The following is an 18,967-nucleotide window of genomic DNA, read 5'->3' as shown; positions in this document are numbered from 1 at the left end:
AGGTCGATATATGGCAGCTTACGTCACTTTAACTCTGTTCATGTCTACACTGCAACAGGGCTTCCGCCGATGTGAGTTGCCCGCTACACCGACCCAACCCAACGCCACCTCTGCGAGAGGTGTAGCGCTTAGGTGGGTGTACTTAGGGTGACGCAGTGGCTATGTAGACACTGTTACTTACATCGCCTGTTGGCTGTCAGCCCTGCATGGGGCTCACAGCTGGAGCCCTGCCACCAGGACTGACAGCTGGAGCCTGGCCAGGCTGAGAGCTGGAGACCCGCTGCTGGGCTGACAGCTGGGACCCCTGTTGCTGTCCCTGGTGAGGGATAGGGTCTAGGAGAGCTGGGGGTTGCCCCAGACCTGCCGCTGGCCTCTGTGAGTCCTCAGGGTGGCCACTGGCTGTGTGTCTGTGCAGGGCCCCAACCTAACACAGGGGCTTCTCTGGCCCCCATCCCCGCAGCACCTGGGTCCCTTCCCATCATCAGAAGACTGGTGAAGTGAGGCCCAACACGCCGCTCAGTAGTATGTCTTTGTCCGTCTGTGTGGATGTTACAGGATAGTGTTTGAACGCTGCATCTGATCAGTGCCGAACTGTCAGGGAAGGGACCAGGCACCGATGGACAGAACCCTGTTGATTTGCGGGGGGGGGGGGGGGGGGGGGCTAGAAAAACAGAAGGGAAAAATGGTGAGTGACTGTCACGGAGTCCCTGGGCAATGCTCTGGAACTGCTCCCCGCGAAGCCAGTCAGGACTCTGGGGAAGTCTCCTCTCTGTGAGCAGACTGTCTGCAGGACACACAGCTCACACAACTTCCACCTTCCTGGGTCTGATCTCGGAGCATTCAGCATCCTCTGCCCCTCCGTGCGCTTCCGACAGCGAGTCCGCCCAGGCAGGGTCCTGGGGAAGCCAGAGGGTCCTGCACCCCAACTTCGCAGTCAGACGTGACTCTCAGCCAGCCAGTAAAACAGAAATTTACTAGACGACAGGAACATGGTCTAAAACAGAGCTTGTAGGTGCAGAGAACAGGACCCCTCAGCTGGGTCCATTGTGGGGGGAGGCAGGGTCCATTGGAGGGGGGGCAGTGAGCCAGACAACCACGTCTGCACTTCACTCCATGTCCCCAGCCAGCCCCAAACTGAAACTCTCTCCAGCCCTTAGCTCTCACCTTGCAGGGGGGAAGGGCCCATGCCATCAGGTGCCAGGAAACAGGGTGTTGGCCGTTCTCTGTGTCCAGAGCCCTGCACACACCCGCCCTCTAGGGCTCTGCAACGATCATACACCCTTATCCCACCCCCTAGATACTTAAGAACTGCATAGGGGAAACTGAGGCACCCCCACAATAGTCAGAGGAAACATTAAGAACAGTCCCGCTTCACCACAGGGACATATAGAGCCACTGGCATGGGGAAAGAATGGGGGGATCTGGTATATGGGGGAGGGGCACACAGAGGCCCTGCCATGGGGCAGATTCCCTTGCTAACCTGTTCCAGTACTCAGCTCCCCTTAGAGTTAGCAAATTGGTCCTAATATCCACCCTCAGTCTCACCTGCTGTGGATTAACCGCCGCTTCTCCTCCTACCTTCGCTGGGCAAGGAGAACAGCTGACCCCCAGCCTCGTTAGAACAGCCCTGGGCCTATTTAAGGACTGTCATCAGGGCCCTGCTTTGTCACCTTTTTGCTTTGCAGCCAGTGTGTCCCCACGGGAAGTTTGGGGGCTGAGAAATCTGCATTTTCCAACAGCAAAACATCCCTCTGGAAAACCTCCCGTCAGCTCTGCCTAGAAGCACAACCGCAGCTCGGTGTCTCCAGCCCTCCCCTGCTTACCCTTACTTTGGGCAGGGGGAGGAAATGGTTAGTCTCCAGAGGTCTTGCTGGTGAGCAGCGTATTGCCTGCAGCCTGCTGACAGGAGCCATTTGTGCACCAGGCAAAGGGGCGCAGGGGAACTGGGACACTGTCCAGCCCCTGGCCTGCCTTACGCGTACTTTGGCGCCAATCAGGGTGGCGATCGGTTCTGGAGCTTCCCAAAAAGGGCCCCTTGTTTACGGCATGGGGTCTAAGCTCAGCTCTTTCCTGCCAGAGTGAGAGCCAGCTGCAGAGCCGGATGGAGGGTAAGCCGGAGGCAGGATGGGATTGGGGAAGGGGATTTGCCATGGCTGGGTCTCTCTGGGGAGCGTGGCGGGTTGCTGGGATGGGGGCTGTCAGTTAGTGGCAGGGTCAGATGGAGCTGGGAGTTCAGGGGCAGGAGGGACTTGCGTACAGCACACACTCTGACACACACACACACACACACTCAAATACCCCATAAACAGGCACACACGTGGCCCCTTCTGACCTCAGAAGCTAGTCAAAGTAGGGGGTTCGGGGGATGTCCCAGCTGGAGGCAGAAATCGAGGCTAGCCAGGGATCAGCTTTGACACAGTTTTGTTTATTAGCAAGCAGAGTACAAAGCCCCATGTCTCTGCACCCAAATCACCCTGGTGTGGACGCGTTAGGATTCTCCTGTCGACCTAGCTACCACATCTCATAGGGATGGATTCAGTACAGCGCGGGAAACCCCACCACCGACAAGGGTCTGCACGAGAGTGCTGTAGCCATGCGGCTGTAGTGTAGACACACTGCTTGTGTATGAGCTCAGTGTCTGGGTGTTCTCACACACAGCCCTGCCCAAAACAATACCCAGCCCCAAAACTCTGTCTGTCTGCGTGTGTGTGTCACGCGCACCTTTTGTCTTTACTGGGGATTATGTTTACAGCTATGATAATGGGAGGGTGAGTTCACACCTGTCAACCTGACTAGGGTTTTAACCCAAATTATAGAGAGGTTTCACCCAGCTCATAACACACACACACACACTCAAGAGACTCACAACAACAATGGACACAAACACACAGTCACACTCCTGCCACACTCACATATACACACGTTCACACATACACACTCAGAGACAGACACACACAAGAGAAACATTCACACACAATCTCTCTCACACCCACCCACTGAAGCACACTTACAGACACATCAAGCTGGCAACCATAGAGATGCAACAGGGACACATGGACAGTCCCACACAGTAAGACACACAGAGGGTCACATGCACACACAGACAAACTGACAGTCCCATGCACAGACAATCAGACACACAGAGAGCACATGCACACACAGAAACACGGACAGTCCCCCCGCCCACAGACAGTCAGACACACAGAGAGTCCCATGCACACACGGACAGTCCGTCCCCCCCCCCCCCCACAGACAGTCAGACACACAGAGTCACATGCACACACAGACAGTCGTCCCCCCCACAGAGTCACATGCACACAAGTTTCAGAGTAGCAGCCGTGTTAGTCTGTATTCGGAAAAAGAAAAGGAGTACTTGTGGCATCTTAGAGACTAACCAATTTATTTGAGCATGAGCTTTCGTGAGCTACAGCTCACTTCATCGGATGCATAAAAGTGGAAAATGCAGTGAGGATGTTTTTATACACACAGATCATGAAAAAATGGGTGTTTATCACTTCAAAAGGTTCTCTCTCCCCCCAGCCCACTCTCCTGCTGGTAATAGCTTATCTAAAGTGATCACTCTCCTTACAATGTAAGGATAAGCTATTACCAGCAGGAGAGTGGGGTGGGGGGAGAGAAAACCTGGATTTGTGCTGGAAATGGCCCACCTTGATTATCATACACATTGTAAGGAGAGTGCTCACTTTAGATAAGCTATTACCAGCAGGAGAGTGGGGTGGGGGGAGAGAAAACCTTTTGAAGTGATAAACACCCATTTTTTCATGATCTGTGTGTATAAAAACATCCTCACTGCATTTTCCACTTTTATGCATCCGATGAAGTGAGCTGTAGCTCACGAAAGCTTATGCTCAAATAAATTGATGCACACAAGGACAGTCCCACCAGACAGTCAGACACATAGAGAGTCACATGCACATACAAACAGTCACACACACACATGCTCTTAGTCCATTGTGGAAGCTCAATGGCTCAGAATCTGGGCTCCTTACTGGGGCTGGGGCTCTGGATATAACAACAGTGTTTTGGGGGACACCCTCCCCCCAACCTGTATCAGCCCTGGCCTGTGCATCTCTCCTGACTCCCAGGTCCTCTTCCCTTTCCAGACCACCTCCCCTTCCTGTCATAGCCATCTCTGCTGGGGCCCCCTACTGAGCCCCCTGCAGCATGGCCTACTGGGGGGGGGGGTCTACTTCCTGCCCACTCCAGCTCCAGGTGGGGCTGCTAGTCAGATTGCTCTGTTTTAGCTCATTTCTGCTCAGTTCATGGGATCCCTCAGCCGGGGCTCTGCTCTTTACCAGGCAAGAAAAATGGCACAAAACTCCATGCTCAGCCAGAACCAACCTCAGCCCTGCCTCTCACACCCTCTCTGTACCCAAACCGGCGGGTTCTTCACTACCATGGAGGTTTCCAGTGGAACCCAACCTGGGCCATGGGGGAAGTTGGGAGACACACCGGAGTTCACAGCATCCCCTGCTGCTCACTGAAGCGATGCCGATGTGGAGGGCTAGAGCTAGGGTGATGATAACATGACCTGGGTGGAGGTGGAGTGTTATGAATGGATCATCACCCCATTCCCTCCTGGCAGAAAAAGAAGACCTTGAATTTTTCCCACACTTTGATTAGACTGAGACTCTTCCCAGACTGCGCCTCACTGAATTCTCGTTCACTGAGAAGCTGGTTTGTACAGCTCTGAAATTCTGCTGTGATGTTGGTGTGAGCGGTGGGAAACTGGTGTGAGTGGTGGGATACTGGTAATCAAGGTGAGATATTGGTGTGAGAGGTGGGAAAGTGGTGTGAGAGGTGGGAAACTGGCATCAGGCATGGGATATTGGTGTTAGCTGTGGGATATTGGTATTCGATGTGAGATATTGCTGTGAGAGGTGGGATACTGGGGTTAGCTGTGGGATACTGGGGTGAGAGCTGTGAAACAGATCTGACATGTGGGACACTGGCGTCAGTGGTGTGAAAGGTGGGATACTGGTGTTAATGCTGGTGTCAGTGGTGGGATACTGGTATGAATGGTGAGAAACTGGTGTTAGCAGTGGGATCTTGGTGTTAGTAGTGGGATACTGGGTGAGAGGTGGGAAATTGGTTTTAGAAATGGGATATCGGTGTCAGCCAAAGGAACAACTATCCCATTGCTCCACTGCCACATGGTGGGAAGGGCCACGTTCCATGGGGCACAGACTGTGGGAGCCATGTTTGGTTCAGTAGCGCCCCCTGCTGCGGGTGAAACTGATGGCAATATTAAAGGGGTGAATGAGGGTGATATTAACATGGGGGTGATTGGGCACCACAAGGAAAACCCTGATCTGTATCTCCCCCAGATAGGGCAAGGGGTGACCCAGATGAGCTGGGTGCGGGGGTTGTTTGTTATCCTGGGAGGGGGGTGTCTTTTACCTCCCCAATGTCCTGCCAGCACAAAGAAAGCCCAGCTCTTATCTCAGCAGGGTTCTGCTATGGCCACCACCATGACAGCCAGCTCAGCCAGCCCCATCACCATCATCAACAGCTTCATCACCCAGCCCCACATGGCCAGTGCTGCCATCTCAGCCAAACCGCAGCCCCTGGAGAAGTTCTACAAGGGGGAGCCACTGGCCCTGGGGGTGAGTATCCTGTGCACTGGGGCGGCTTCCCCACCCACCTGGGACAATCAGCCAATGAGAGCTTGTTCTGATGATGTCGTGGTTTGAAGGTGGTGTCCCATTGGCCAAAGGATGCTAGGGGGTGGAATTCCAGAAGACGACTCCCTCCAGCTCTTAGGATAAACTGGGTAGGTGTTTACGTGACCCAGCCCCGTCCTCTTGCTGCCCCCATGTTTGCCCGAACGTGGGCCTCATGCCAGGGAGGAGCCTGCCTGGTTACCCCAGACACACCAGCATCGTTCTTGCAGAGAATGCAGCCGGCTGGGGCCAGCATAATCCCCTGACAGTGGGCACCTATTCCTCCTGTACCTGCCAGACCATGGGGCGCTGGTACGGCAGGCAGTGCTGGCGTGTCCCCCTGACCGTTGCTTTTCAAGCCCAGAACCCCCCAGGCCAACCTGCATCCAGCCTGTCTGTATTTCAGCATGGCTGACTTCCCTGGTGGGAGCCATGGGGTGGTTCACAGGGACTGTGGCTTCTGTTGGGATTATAATTCCCAAATTTTTGTGGTGATAAACCATAGAAACATTAGATTTGTCTCCCTGATGGCCTGGATCAGACCCTTGGGACCATCTAGCCTGGAAACCTGTCCCCTCCCTGATGACCCAGACCAGACGCATGGGCCCTTAGGCCTGGTATCACATCCCCTCCCTGCCACCCTGGATCAGACCCATGGCCCCAGCCAGCCCAGTACCCTTCCCAACTCTCCCTGCTGTGTCAGATCTGATCAATGGGCCTACTTACTCCTTCCCTACCATAAACTCCTAGTGTGCCCCTTGGGCAACTCCCTTAATCTTCCTCTGTGCCTCAGTTTCTCTACCTCTACAATAGCGATAACAACACATTTGTGTCTCCCAGGGTGTGGGGGTGGGGAGGATCAGTGCATTAGACTAAGACTATCAGAGGCTATGGTGATGGCAGGGCCGTCCCTAGAGGGGTGCGGGCCCAGGATATACATGCCAAGTTTCTTATCAGACCCCGCCCAGGCCCCACCCCCACTCCACCCCTTCCCCTAAGGCCCCACCCCGCCTCTGCTCCTACCCTGCCCAGTTCTTCCCCCTCCTACAAGCATGCTGTGCCCTTGCTCCTCTCCCCTCCCTCCCAGCGCCTCCTGATGCTGCAAAAAACTTCTGATCCATGGCAGGCAGTAGGCGCTGACTGGCAGGGCCCACTGGCGGGCAGGAGGTGGTAGGGGAAGGGAGAGGTTCTGGTGGTGGGGGTCCTCCTCACCCCCCCCCCGCCCACTTGCCGCTCACCTCCCTATTTGCCTCCTCACCCCACTCGCTCACCTGCCCACCCCCGCCTCACCTCTCCGCCCACGCGGGGGCCCCCAAAGTGTGGGGGCTGGAGCAGTGGCTCCGATTCGCCGTACCCAAGGGATGGCTCTGGATGATAGGCACCAGATAAATACCCAAGACAGAGGGACCTGTTAGGAGCACCAAGGGGAAAGCGACCCCCAATGAGCTCGGAGTGCAGTGATGAAATTCTTGGCTTCACTTCCTGGTAGATCACCCAGATCCTAGTTGGAGCCGTGCAGGTTGCTGTCGGGATGGTGATGGCTATGGTCAACTCCTATTTGTGGATATTAGCATTGACTGTGCACGTCCCGCTATGGAGTGGGTTGCTGGTAAGTCTCCACCCCACCCCACCTTCTGCCATCGGGTCACATGTAGGAGAAGGATTGGAGCATACTCAGTGCAGACAGATCCTTTGGAGAATCTAGCTGCCAAATTCTAACACATCTCTATGGAGCATGTGCAAACAGAAATTTTTCAGATGCTTATAATTTGGCCAAATTTGAGTGGACTTTTTATGGAACAGGAAAAGGCACATCCCTGTCCCCAGGGTGACCTCCTCCCCCGCCACATTTCCAGGCCCTGCTCCAAAGCATGCAGGCCCTACAGTTTCTCAATGAAACAGTTGTAAGAATTATTCTTACCAGGGTCAAAACAACGTATTTTCCCCTAGCCTCATCCTCAGCAATGGCTGAATGATTTGGACTGAAATTTATCCCCAAAATCAAGCCTGCAGCAGACCGCGAATGGGAAATTTCAGCCCTAATAGTTAATGCTTGGCAAAGTTATCAGCACCTGAAAGTAGGATCTTATAAGGATGTGTCGGGCAACATTACCTCTAGGTGGTGCTAGCAGAAGACCCTACAATAGGATACGTGGGGCTCTAATCCCACCAGGCAGCTCGCCAGGGCTCAGGAGAGAAATATAGAGACGCTCAGGGTCAGGCTGTGGGTGGATCAGCACAGACGTTGGCTCCCATGTGACCACCAGTCTTCATCCTGTCTCCTGCTGGACTACCTCTCCCAAGCACACCCTAGTCTAGTATTTCCCAGCATCCACAGCACCTATCCACCCCTGCTGTGCTCCGCTAACCCTAGACACAGGCACAGCACTGCTTCTAACCCTTTCTCTCTCCCCCACACAGTACATCATCTCGGGGTCCATCTCAGTGGCGGCTGCAAAGAATCCCAAGATACCACTGGTACGAATTGATGCCTCAGTTTCCTATCTATCTATCGTGAGAAAGTTCCTCCTTTGCGTTGGTGGGTTCTGCTCTTTCTGGCAGGTTTGCTCACCTCAGAGGTTCACAGCAGTCCGCACTTTGGCTCCTTTTGTTAGTGGCACAAACCTGTTGTTCACTCAACTAACCGCATCACTGGCCAGCATGGGGAAAAGGAGGAGAACAATCCCCGCAGTCTCTGCTGGCCCACCTAATGGGTTGAGGGATAGGCCAGAGACCTTCCCCTCTGGTGGGACCCACAGTCCAGATCAACACCTCTTATATCAAACAGGGAGTTGGGGGGATAGGAGGAACCTGGGCCTGTCCTCTACTCCAGGTTCCAGCCCAGGGCCCTGTGGATTGCAGCATCTATAGTGTCTCCTGTAAGAGCTGCATGACAGCTACAACTCCCTAAGCTACTTCCCCATGGCCTCCTCCCAACACCTTCTTTGTCCTCACCACAGGATCTTCCTCCTGATGTCTGATAACGCTTGTACTCCTCAGTCCTCCAGCAGTATGCCTTCTCACTCTCACCTTTTTGCATGCCTCTTGCTCCCAGCTCCTCGCACACACGCCACAAACTGAAGTGAGGTCCTTTTAAAAACCAGGTGTCCTGATTAGCCTGCCTATCCTAATTGATTTTGGTAGCTTCTTAATTGGCTGCCTTAATTGGTTCCAGCAACTTCCTGATTGTTCTGGAACAGCCCATTATCTTACTCAGGGAAAAAGGGATCTGCTTAATCCAGGGCTAATACATCTACCTTCTATCACTCTCCTGTAGCCATCTGGTCTGACCCCGTCACACTAGCTATCTACAAGAGCAGAAGCTTGAAGGGATTAAATCAGACAGATTAAGGAACAAAATGAGTTACACCTGTCAAGGAACATAAAAAGCAACAAGAAGAGGTTCTATAAATACATTAAGAGCAAGAGAAAGATGGCAGCAAGTGTAGATCCACTACTTAGTGGGGAAGAAGAGCTAATAACTCATGACATCAAGAAGGCTGAGGTGTTTAATATAGGGCTGTCAATTGCAGTTAATGCATGCAATTAACGCAAAACAAACAAACATGATTAAAAAATAGTTGCAATTAATTACAGTTTCAATAGCACCGTTAAACAATAATAGAATATCAATTTAAATTTATTATAAATATTTTTGGATGTTTTTCTACATCTTCAAATATACTGATTTCAATTACAACACAGAATACAAAGTGTGCAGTGCTCACCTTATATTCTTATTTTTGATTACAGATATTGCACTGTAAAAAAGATAAACAAAAGAAATAGTATTTTTCAGTTCACTTCCTACAAGTACTGTACTGCGATCTCTTTATCCTGAAAGTGCAACTTACAAATGTTGAATTTTTTTTTTTTACATAACTGCACTCCAGAACAAAACAGTGTAAAACTTTACAGCCTATAAATCCCCTCAGTACTTCTTCTTGTCAGCCAATCGCTCAGACAAAGAAGTTTGTTTACATTTACGGGAGATAATGCTGCCCGCTTCTTATTTACAATGTCACCTGAAAGTGAGAACAGGCATTCGCATGGCACTGTTGTAGGCAGTGTTGCAAGGTATTTATGTGCCAGATGGGCTAAACATTCGTATGCCCCTTCGTGCGTCGACTTTTAGGCTCTAAAGTTTTACATTGTTTTGGTTCTGAGTGCGGTTATGTAAAAGAAAAAAATAAATTCTACAATTATAAATTGCACTTTCCCGATAAAGAGAGTGCACTACAGTACTTGCAGGAGGTGAACTGAAAAATGCCATGTTTATTTTTTTTTACAGTGCGATATCTGTACTCAAAAATAAGAATATAAGGTGACCACGGTACACTTTGTGTTCTGTGTTGTAATTGAAATCAATATATTTGAAGATGTAGAAAAAAAATCCCAAAATGTTTATCATAAATTTAAATCGGTATTCTGTAATTGTCTAACAGTGCAATTAAAACTGCGATTAATCACGACTATTATTTTAATCTCGCGATTATTATTGTAAATCGATTGGCATTCCTAGTTTAATATCTACTTTTCTTCAATTTTCCCTAAAAAAGGTTAATGGTGACCAGATGCTCAACACAATTAATATTGACAACCAGGGAGAAGGAACACAAGCCAAAATAGGGAAAGAACAGGTTAAAAAAATATTCAGATAAGTTGGATGTATTCAAGTCATTAGAGCCTGATTAAATTCATCCCAGGGTACTTAAGGAACCAGCTGAATCTAAGGCTTTTGACACAGTCCCTCAAGACAAGCTCATGAGCAAATGAGGGAAATGAAGTCTTGATGAAATTCCTATAAGGTGGGTGCACAGCTGGTCAAAAGAGTAGTTACAAATGGTTTGCTGGGAAGCTGAGAGAGCGTATCAGGTGGGATCCCACAGTAGTTCTTCCTGGGGCCAGTACTATTCAATATGTTCTTTAATGACGTGGACGATGGAGTGGAAAGTACACTTATGAAACGTGCAGATGACACCAAGCTGGGAGGGGTTGCAAGCATTTGGGGTGACAGGATTAGAATTAAAAAAGGCCTTGACAAATTGGAGAGTTGGTCTGAATTCAAAAAGTGAAAGGAAAAATCAAATGCACAGGTACAAAATGGGGAATAACTGGCTAGGGGGTTGCTGAAAAGAAGCTGGGGTTATAGTGGATCACAAACTGAATATGCGTCAAGGCTGTGATGCAGCTGAGAAAAAGGCTAATATCATCCTGGGGTATTAACAGGACTGTTGTATGTAAGGGATGGGAGGTAACTGTCCAAGCTACTTGGCACTGGGGAGGCTTCAGCTGGCATATTTTGTCCAATTCTGGGCACCACACTTTAGGAAAGATGTGGACAAATTGGAGAGAGGCCTGAGGAAAGCAACAAAAATGACAAAAGGTTTAGAAAAGCAGACGTCTGAGGAAAGGTGAAAAAAGCGGGCATGTATAGTGGTGAAAGGAAGTTGGAGGAGGGGCCTGATAACAGCCAAGGGGAGGTCAGGTCTGGAACAGGCTTCTCAGGGAGGTTGTGGAATCCCCGTCATTGGAGGTGTACAAGAACAGGTTGGACAAGCATTTGTTGTCAGGGATGGTCTAGGGTTATTTGGTCCTGCCTGAGTGCAGAGAGCTGGACTCGATGACCTCTTGAGGTGCCTCCCACATCTTATCTATCTATCTATCTCTTATACCCACAATCACTCATTCTTTCCAAAGCGGTTGGAATGATTTGAACCGTACCTCAACCCAGCGTCGCAATTTAGCCCCTAAATGTTCCTGCTATAGCAATGGGAGTGAACATTATGATCACAAGAATGGGATGTCAAAGTGAGGGCTCTCCCCGCTGCTGTTGGGGGGGGTCTTCCCCGAGAGGGGCTTGGCTTCATGCCATGTTGTCTGCGTGTGTCCAGCTGGGCTCTCAGCGCACTCCTCTCCCCACCCCCATCTCCTGGCCAGGTGAAAGGCAGCCTGGGAATGAACATCATCAGCTCGGTGCTGGCCGGATGTGCCATGATCCTGTACCTGATCAGTTTGATGGAATCCAGGTATCAGTCCAGGTGTGACTGGTACCCAGAGAATTGCTTCCCTTATGTGAGTACCTGGTATCACTGCACGAGGGCAGGGCTGTCAGTGCAACCATCCCCTTGCTCCCATGGGGACCAACCTGCCTCCCATGGCCACCCTTAGGGACTGCCTTAACCAGCTGGCAGGGAATGGGGCACGGGGCCTTTCCCCTCCAAGGGGCACTGGTTCTGATCCAGCCCAGGGTGGGGACTGGCTGGCTTGCGGGGTAAGGTTGAGGGAATGGGACATGGGGCCTTTGTCCTGTAGGGAATTCAACAGTTTCCCGTTGGCAGAAGGTAACCATGGCCTGCATCATGGTTCTGTTCCTGTTCACCTTCCTGGAATTCTGCGTCTCCATCTCCACTGCGGCCTTTGGGTGCAAAACCGTCTGCCGGGACAGCTACAGCCAAGTGGTAATGATGCGTCACCATGGGGCCTGTATTAATGACAGGGATGGTGGAGGGGAGGGGGGTCTAGTGGGTTAAAGTGGGGGGGGGGGGGGCGGGGGAGCTGGGACTCCAGGGTTCTATACTGGGAGCACATCACTGGGGCATTGCTGGGCTGAGAGGTGCGCTTGAGTCCTGTCCTGATAGGTTGTCCTTACCTTTTCCTCCAGTCTGTGGTCATTTACCAGAACATGGTGCCTCCAGGTGACCCAACTACTGCCACCAACACCCACACGGATGCTGTTGCCTGCACTCCTCCCCCTTACAAGGGCCTCGCCACCGCATGAGCTGTTAACTAGGGCAGCCACTGCCTGGGTCACCAGCTCCCTACATACCATGCCCACCTGTGCCTTGCTGGAGACCAAAGCAGCAGAGTGGGAACCGGTCGTAGCATCTCGCTCCCGACACTGAGCCTGCTGACCCCCATGCACTGATCACACTGACCATGGAGAGAGACATGTCCCTACAGCATCACACAATCGATCTGCCGGTCTCAATGCCCTTTCCATCCTACCCCTGTGCAAGGGATCTCAGCCCCAGGTCCCACCACTCTATAACATGTCCAGGCTGCCTGCAATAAAACCTTTGTCTCTAATCATCCAGCCCTCATTTCGCTCCTCTGTTCAGTGGGATCCCCTGATCCTAAGCCCCAGCCCCAGGTTGTTGGGGGGTTTATCTGGACTGTCCCTACTGCCCCCCACTAACAGGGCCAGTGTGTGCTGGGACCCACGATGAGGTGCCTGGAGCCTGAGGAGGTGGGGACAGGGAGGACAGCAGGAGTGACTGTGAGAGCAGCTTTGGTGGGGGTTGTTGGAGAGAGACAGGACATGCAACAGAAAGAGAGAGAAATTACCATAGCTGGGATAGAACTCTGGCTCCCAGCCCCTGCCGCTCTAACCTACCAGACACCCCTCCCCTCCCAGAGCTAGGATAGAACCCAGGAGTCCTGGCTCCTAGCTTCCCACACTGAGCACTAGACCCCACTCCCCTCCCAGAGCTTACGGTAGAATCAAGGAGTCCTGGCTCCCAGCCCCCCTGCTCTAATCTGCTGTGATTCTTCCCCACTCCCTTCCCAGATCCCCCCACCCTTCAGTGATCTGGGACCTCCCCCCAAGAGAACTCAGCAGGGTGATTCCCAGAGAACCCCAGTCCCCAAGCCCACCCTCCCTCCAGCTTGCTTGGCCTCCGTTGGGCTCTGGGGCTGGAGACATCTGAGCTGGTAGCCCAGCCAAGAGCCACGAGACCCATTCTCTGAAGCCTCAGAACTTTTCACCCCAATGTCCATCACTGATGTTTGACCATATCCCCAGGCCTGGCACCTCTGGGCCTGCGTCTGTGCTCCAAAATTTGGGTGCCTGCCCTGCCTTCATTTAGCACTAAGCTTTTAGGTTTGGTCTCATTCTCCACAAGGGACTCAGTTCTTTGGAATGGGGCGGGGCCTCAGGTCGAGAGGGGCTGGAGTAACCCCAGGGAAAACTAAAAGTCACCTTCTATGGATCTGAGCTGAGGTGGATACACACCAGTACGTGATGGACTGAGCCAGTCCATGGAGGGACCTCATGCCCAGTGTCCCAAAGTTGTGTATAAAAAACCACAAGGCAGACTTACCCTGTCTTGAACAACCCTGTCCTGGGATGGAGAACGGGATGGGGGGTACAATTGCTGGTACGGATATCAAGCCGTAGTTAATAGTAAGAGCTGTGAGGCGCTCATTCGTCACTGGAAATTCTCCTGGTTTCCAGCCTACTGCGTCTTCCCCAAAGCTAGAGAGGGTTTTCTGTGAGCGGGCCTAACTGTTTTGCACTCAGGGGTCTGGGATCTGTGCAGAAAAAACGTCAGAGAGCTGGTTAGGTATTGGGCGTGGGTGCTGGTTCTCTGCACTAAACCCACCTCCTGACAGGGGCTCTCCAGTGCAAAAAGGCTGAAGTGGACCATGCCTATGGATTTTTCTCTAGTTCTGTGCAAAGAAGTGTGACCAGAAAGCGGATTATTTTTAAAAAATTGTCATTTTGGGAGGGCTGTATATCAAAAAACAGGCTCCGAATTTGCATCACAAACCTTGCCATGGCCTTTGAACCAGCATGTCAAATTTCAAGATAATCTGACTGAGCATCTGGTCTTCAGAGAGGATTGAAAACCTCTCTCTGTGCAAAAAAGGTAGGATAAGCATGTTGAAATTTTAAAAATGGGACTTTGAGGGGAGGACTGTATCTCTGGAACCCTGTGGCCAAACGACTCTAATTTTGCACCATAAATTTTACCCTGGTCCCTTAACGGATATAATGATTTTCAAACGAATCTGACTGCACATATGCTCTTTAGAGAGGTTTGAACTGTCAAAAAAGCACAAGAAAGTTGACATTTTAAAAATGGGTCATTTGGGGGGGTTGTATCTCAGGAACCCCTTTATCAAATGACCCTAGATCTGTAACAAAAACTTCCCGCCAGTTTGGTGTGCCAATTTTCAAGAGGCTCAGACACTGCACATGGATTGTAGAACAGTTTGGTATCCCTGTCTCTACTAAAATGTGTCAAAGTTGAAATTTTAAAAATGGGCCATTTAGAGGGCCTGTATCTTAGGAACTCCTTCATCTAATGACTCCAAATTTGCATCACAAACCCTGCCATGGACCCTGAACCAGCATATCTAATTTCAAGATAATCTGACTGAGCATGCAGGTTTCAAGAAGGATTAAAAGTCTCTGTCTCAGTGCAAAAAAAGCATGATAAGCAAGTTGAAATTTTAAATGTGTTCTTTTGGAAGGGCTGTATCTCAGGAACCCCTCTATTAAATTGCCTCAAATTTGCACTGCAAAGTATATCCCAGGCGCTGAATTGGTGTGTCAATTTTCAAGCCAATCTGCAGCTGCATGTGGATTTTAGAACAGCTTGGAAATTCCTATCTGCAAAATAGCATGATCAGAAGAGAGCTGAAACTTTAAAAATAGTTCATTTTGGGGAGCCCTGTCTCAGGAACCCGTTTATCAAACAACCCTGATTTTGCACCACAAACTGCCTCCCCAGGCTCTGAATTGGTGTGCCAATTTTCTAGGTCCTTGGACCATGCATGTGGATTGTAGAACAGTTTGGATGTCCCCATTCCTGCTAAAATGCCTAAGAAAGTTGAAATTAAAAAAGGGTCCTTTTGAGGGTGCTCCTGAGCACCCCTTTATCAGAGGACCCCCAATTTGCTCCACAGACTGTGCCCCAGGCCCTAGAGCATGGCCCCAGGCCCCTTCCTACCCCTGGCCCTTGAGCATGGCCCTGTCTGATTTCCCCGTGCAGCGCCGAAGGGCCGGGGCGGGCAGGAAATGCAAGGTCCCCTGTGAGTACTGGCTCCTGCTGGACAGGGCCCCCACTGACTCCAGCCCCCGAGCGCGGCCCTTCCGCTTTCCCCACGCAGGCGCTGACTGGCAGGGCCAGTGGACGGGGCCGTGTGCCCTGGGGCTACACTGAAGGGCCGGGGCAGGAGGGGAAGGAGAGATGCCCCCGTGAGTACTGGCCCCTGCTGTTGAAATATGGGATAAAAGGCAATTTCCTAGTTAAATAAGGGATGTCCCTTGTAATACGGGACTGTTGGCAGCCCTAGTTTGTCTGAACTGTGCCTGTGTTTATAGGAATTTTGTGTTTATACGAACTGTGTGTAAGTGTGACCTGTGTGTGTGTTTATATGAACTGTGTGGGAACTGTGCATTTGTATGAATTGTGTGTATTTATATGAATTGTGTATGTGAATTATGAGTGTGTTTATATTAACTCTGTGTGTGGATTTTGTATATTTACGAGAACTCTGCGTGTCCCCCCATGCGTGTGTTTATGTGAATGATGTGTGTTTATAAGAACTGTGTGTGTGTGTGCTTATCTGGATTGTGTTTATATGAACTGTGTCTGTTTCCGTGTGTACTTGTGTGTTGGTGTAAACCGTGTGTTTGAGTATCAAGATCGGGGTGTCTCTCTGGACGGAAATTCACTTTCACTCTTTCCTTTTTTTTTAATTTTCTTCTTCTCTTCCTCGTTTTCCTGAAATTCTGACTTTCTTGCACAGACAGTGTTAGGAATCAGGGTGTGGGTCATGTGTTAGGGGGAGGAGATGGTGCGTCTTTCTTCCTCTTTCCCACAGACCCACTGTGGAGCGTGCTGACAAATCCCAGTGCAAAGTGTATGGGGGCGGGGGGGGGGGGAGAGGGTAGGGGCGGTGGCGGTGGATAGAATTCAGGAACCCCGGCACCCCTGTGCTAACCCACCAGACCCCACTCCACTCCCAGAGCAGGGGAGAGAACCCAAGAGTCCTGACTCCCAGCCCTCCCTGCTTTAACCACGACACCCCACTCCCCTTCCAGAGCAGGGGAGAGAACCCAGGCATCCTGGCTCCCAGCTCCCCTGGACTGCTCTCACATCTGAGCCAGAGCCAAGTGGCTGAGGGGCACCCTTTAAATGCTGCAGTCCTGAAGCAGCTCTGGATCAGGAGGTTCCCTGGGCCCAACCCTGGTGAATCAGTCCCTCCCCCCTTCCCTTCTTCCACCCAGTACCGTGTGGAAGGGGACAGGCCCATTAGCTATCGGACCAGAGGAACAGTGAGTCCATGGGCTCCAGGAGCCGCCATTGCCCTGTAGGCTCCCACCCACCCCCATAACCTGCTCTCCCTCTCATTTTCTCTTCTTCCTCCTATCCTGCGGTTCAGGGCCATTCCCTGTCCCCATGGGCAGCCCCCTGCCACCATCCCTCTTCCCAGCCACCCTGCAGGAGTATTACAGATGGGAGCAACTGGCCTTCGGGGTGAATATCCTGTGACAGAGATAGGGATAGAACCCAGGAGTCCTGTCTCCCAGCCCCCCGACCTAAGCACTAGACCCCCCTCTCCCCGAGTCAGGGACAGAACCCAGAAGTCCTAGCTTCCAGTGCCCCCTGCTCTGACCCACTAGACCCCACTCCCCTCTTAGAGCCAGGGATAGAACCCAGGAGTCCTGGCTCTGTTTCGGAGCCCAGATATGTTTAACAGCTGATCATCTCTAAGGAAGGCATCTCAGCGCCCCATTGTGCCATGGCAGGTCGCCCAGATTGTGATGGGGATGGTGCAGACAGGTCTCTGAGAAGTGCTGGTGCCTTTCCTGACCTACTGGAGTCTGAATGTGGAGATTTCTCTGCAGTGGATCGGTACGCAGGTATGTGCCATGGGCAACCTCTGAGGTCTCTGGCACCCCTAGAAGGGAAAAGGTCCCATGCCCCATTCCCCACCCCTCTGAGCCAGTGAGTCCTGGACCTGGGGCTGGATCAGAGCTGGCACCCCCTAGTGGTGTAATCTGTCTCTTGTACCCTACAGTACATTGCTTCTGGATCCCTCAGCATGGTGACTGTCAGGACCCCCGTCTCTCACTGGTGAGGCAGGCTGGAGTTTGCGGGGGCTGGTGTGGGGCGGCTGGCCAGCCAGAGAGGGAGCTGGGCAGTGTACAAGAGGAGCTGTTGCTGAGTTTTGCACAGCTGCCTGGCGGTGTTTTTCTGCAAATTGATTTATGGCTGTTTGCACCTAACCATAAACTTTTATCTTAAACAAATAGTTGTCTGGCTTCCATGCTGATGAAAGTCCTGGCAGGTGTGAAGGGCCCCTGAGGTGGCTAGAAGTGCTCCAGGTGTAGATACCACAAGTCCTCTTTTTCTTTTTGCGGATACAGACTAACACGGCTGCTACTCTGAAACCTTTATTTCTTATATAGGTACCTGGCTCCAACTACCAGCCCCCACTTCCTTCCCAGATCTGGGGCTAGAACCAGGTGTTCTGACTCCCAGCCGAAGTGGGCATCTGATGGAGGTCTATACACTCATGTGTGGTGTGGAGAGGGTGGAATAGGGAAGTGTTATTTATCCATTAATGTAAAACAAGAACTAGGGGTCACCCGATGACATTAATAGGCAGCAGCTTTAAAGCGAACAAAAGGAAGTATTTCTTCACACAATGAGCATGTAACAGTGCAGGACTCACCCCTGCAGCGCCTCCTGCTGGTCTCTCAGGGAATTAGATTTTCCAGCCTTCGGAGCGCCCTCTGCAGGCCAGTGTCCAGCTTGCCACTGGCCCCCATGTCCCTCCCAGACCCCAGGGCCCCTTTTACCCAGGGTGCTGCCCCCTGGCAGTACCCCCACAGTCTCTGGGTCTCCCCTCCCCAGGGAACCCCCACCCACTATCCCCACCTTGACTCAGTCTTTGGCTACTGCCAGTCACCATTGAGCCCCCGCACACTGGGGCAGACTGCAGTGTATAAGCCAATCATCACAGGCAAGGGGGGTTTGGACCTGCTGCCTCTGGCTGCCCCCTGCAACCCCAGTACCTATCTTAGGCCTCCCAGCTCCTCTGGCCTTCCCCAGCCCTGCTTCACCTCAGGTACCCAGGTACACTCCCCAGCAGCCAGGCCCTTCTCCCTCTAAAGGCAAAGAGAGACTCTCTCTGCTCCTGGCCCACTGCCCTCTTATAAGGGCCAGCTGAGCCCTGATTGGGGCGCGGCCACAGCTGAGCCTGCTTCCCCCAGCCAGCCCGGGAACTGCTTGCTCCCAGCGCAGCAAGTCCGAGTGCTTTAAAGCGCTAGTGTAGACAGGCTCCGAGCACTGGGCCCCTCGTGGAGGCGGATTACCAGGAGCGCTGGGAGAGCTCCCGCCCGGCGCTCGCGCGCGACTACTTCAAAGCATTGCCACGGGAGCGTTCCCATGACAGCGCTTTGAAGTTTCCAGTGTAGCCAGGCCCTTTGCAATTTTCAGCTTTTAGCAAGCTGGGCAAAAATGCTGTCCCACCTCATGTGATTT

General features: G+C 51.9%; 1 protein-coding gene and 1 long non-coding RNA gene across 14 annotated transcripts; both read left to right on the top strand.

Moving 5' to 3' along the window:
- Positions 1-1,852: 1,852 nt before the first annotated feature.
- On the top strand, positions 1,853-12,776 carry LOC125625893 (membrane-spanning 4-domains subfamily A member 4D). 12 transcript variants are annotated; one of them, XM_048828498.1, is made up of 9 exons: positions 1,854-2,108; positions 4,645-4,698; positions 5,469-5,627; positions 5,717-5,794; positions 7,174-7,293; positions 8,106-8,162; positions 11,625-11,759; positions 12,026-12,145; positions 12,349-12,776. In XM_048828498.1, the coding sequence occupies exons 3-9, from the start codon at positions 5,481-5,483 to the stop codon at positions 12,463-12,465; spliced, it is 774 nt and encodes a 257-aa protein (XP_048684455.1). In that variant the 5' UTR covers positions 1,854-2,108; positions 4,645-4,698; positions 5,469-5,480; the 3' UTR covers positions 12,466-12,776. The 12 variants fall into 12 exon arrangements, with proteins under 12 accessions (XP_048684458.1, XP_048684455.1, XP_048684451.1 ...); XM_048828494.2 differs by having other exon boundaries at positions 4,645-4,781; positions 5,472-5,627; XM_048828495.1 differs by having other exon boundaries at positions 4,607-4,698.
- Positions 12,777-14,703: 1,927 nt separating this feature from the next.
- Positions 14,704-17,730, top strand: LOC125625901 (uncharacterized). 2 transcript variants are annotated; one of them, XR_007353657.2, is made up of 3 exons: positions 14,704-15,669; positions 17,227-17,340; positions 17,499-17,730. It is a non-coding gene; the product is annotated as an uncharacterized LOC125625901 (long non-coding RNA). The 2 variants fall into 2 exon arrangements; XR_012666001.1 differs by lacking the exon at positions 14,704-15,669 and having other exon boundaries at positions 16,394-17,340.
- The last annotated feature ends 1,237 nt before the right edge of the window (positions 17,731-18,967 follow it).

The sequence above is a fragment of the Caretta caretta genome, chromosome 24 (genome assembly GCF_965140235.1).
Source record: "Caretta caretta isolate rCarCar2 chromosome 24, rCarCar1.hap1, whole genome shotgun sequence".
NCBI lineage: Eukaryota > Metazoa > Chordata > Testudines > Cheloniidae > Caretta > Caretta caretta.
Note: the sequence above shows the minus strand (reverse complement) of the source record. Positions and strands in the feature narration are given on the sequence as shown.

What these genes read in the sequence shown, in the direction of transcription:
- LOC125625893 (XM_048828492.2), top strand. Translation starts at nt 5,481, where the DNA reads ATGGCCACCACCATGACAGCCAGCTCAGCCAGCCCCATCACCATCATC. An exon ending in GGGAGCCACTGGCCCTGGGG is followed by an intron (nt 5,628 to 5,716) that starts GTGAGTATCCTG and finishes CGTGGTTTGAAG; the next exon opens with GTGGTGTCCCATTGGCCAAA. An exon ending in CAGAGAATTGCTTCCCTTAT is followed by an intron (nt 11,760 to 12,025) that starts GTGAGTACCTGG and finishes TCCCGTTGGCAG; the next exon opens with AAGGTAACCATGGCCTGCAT.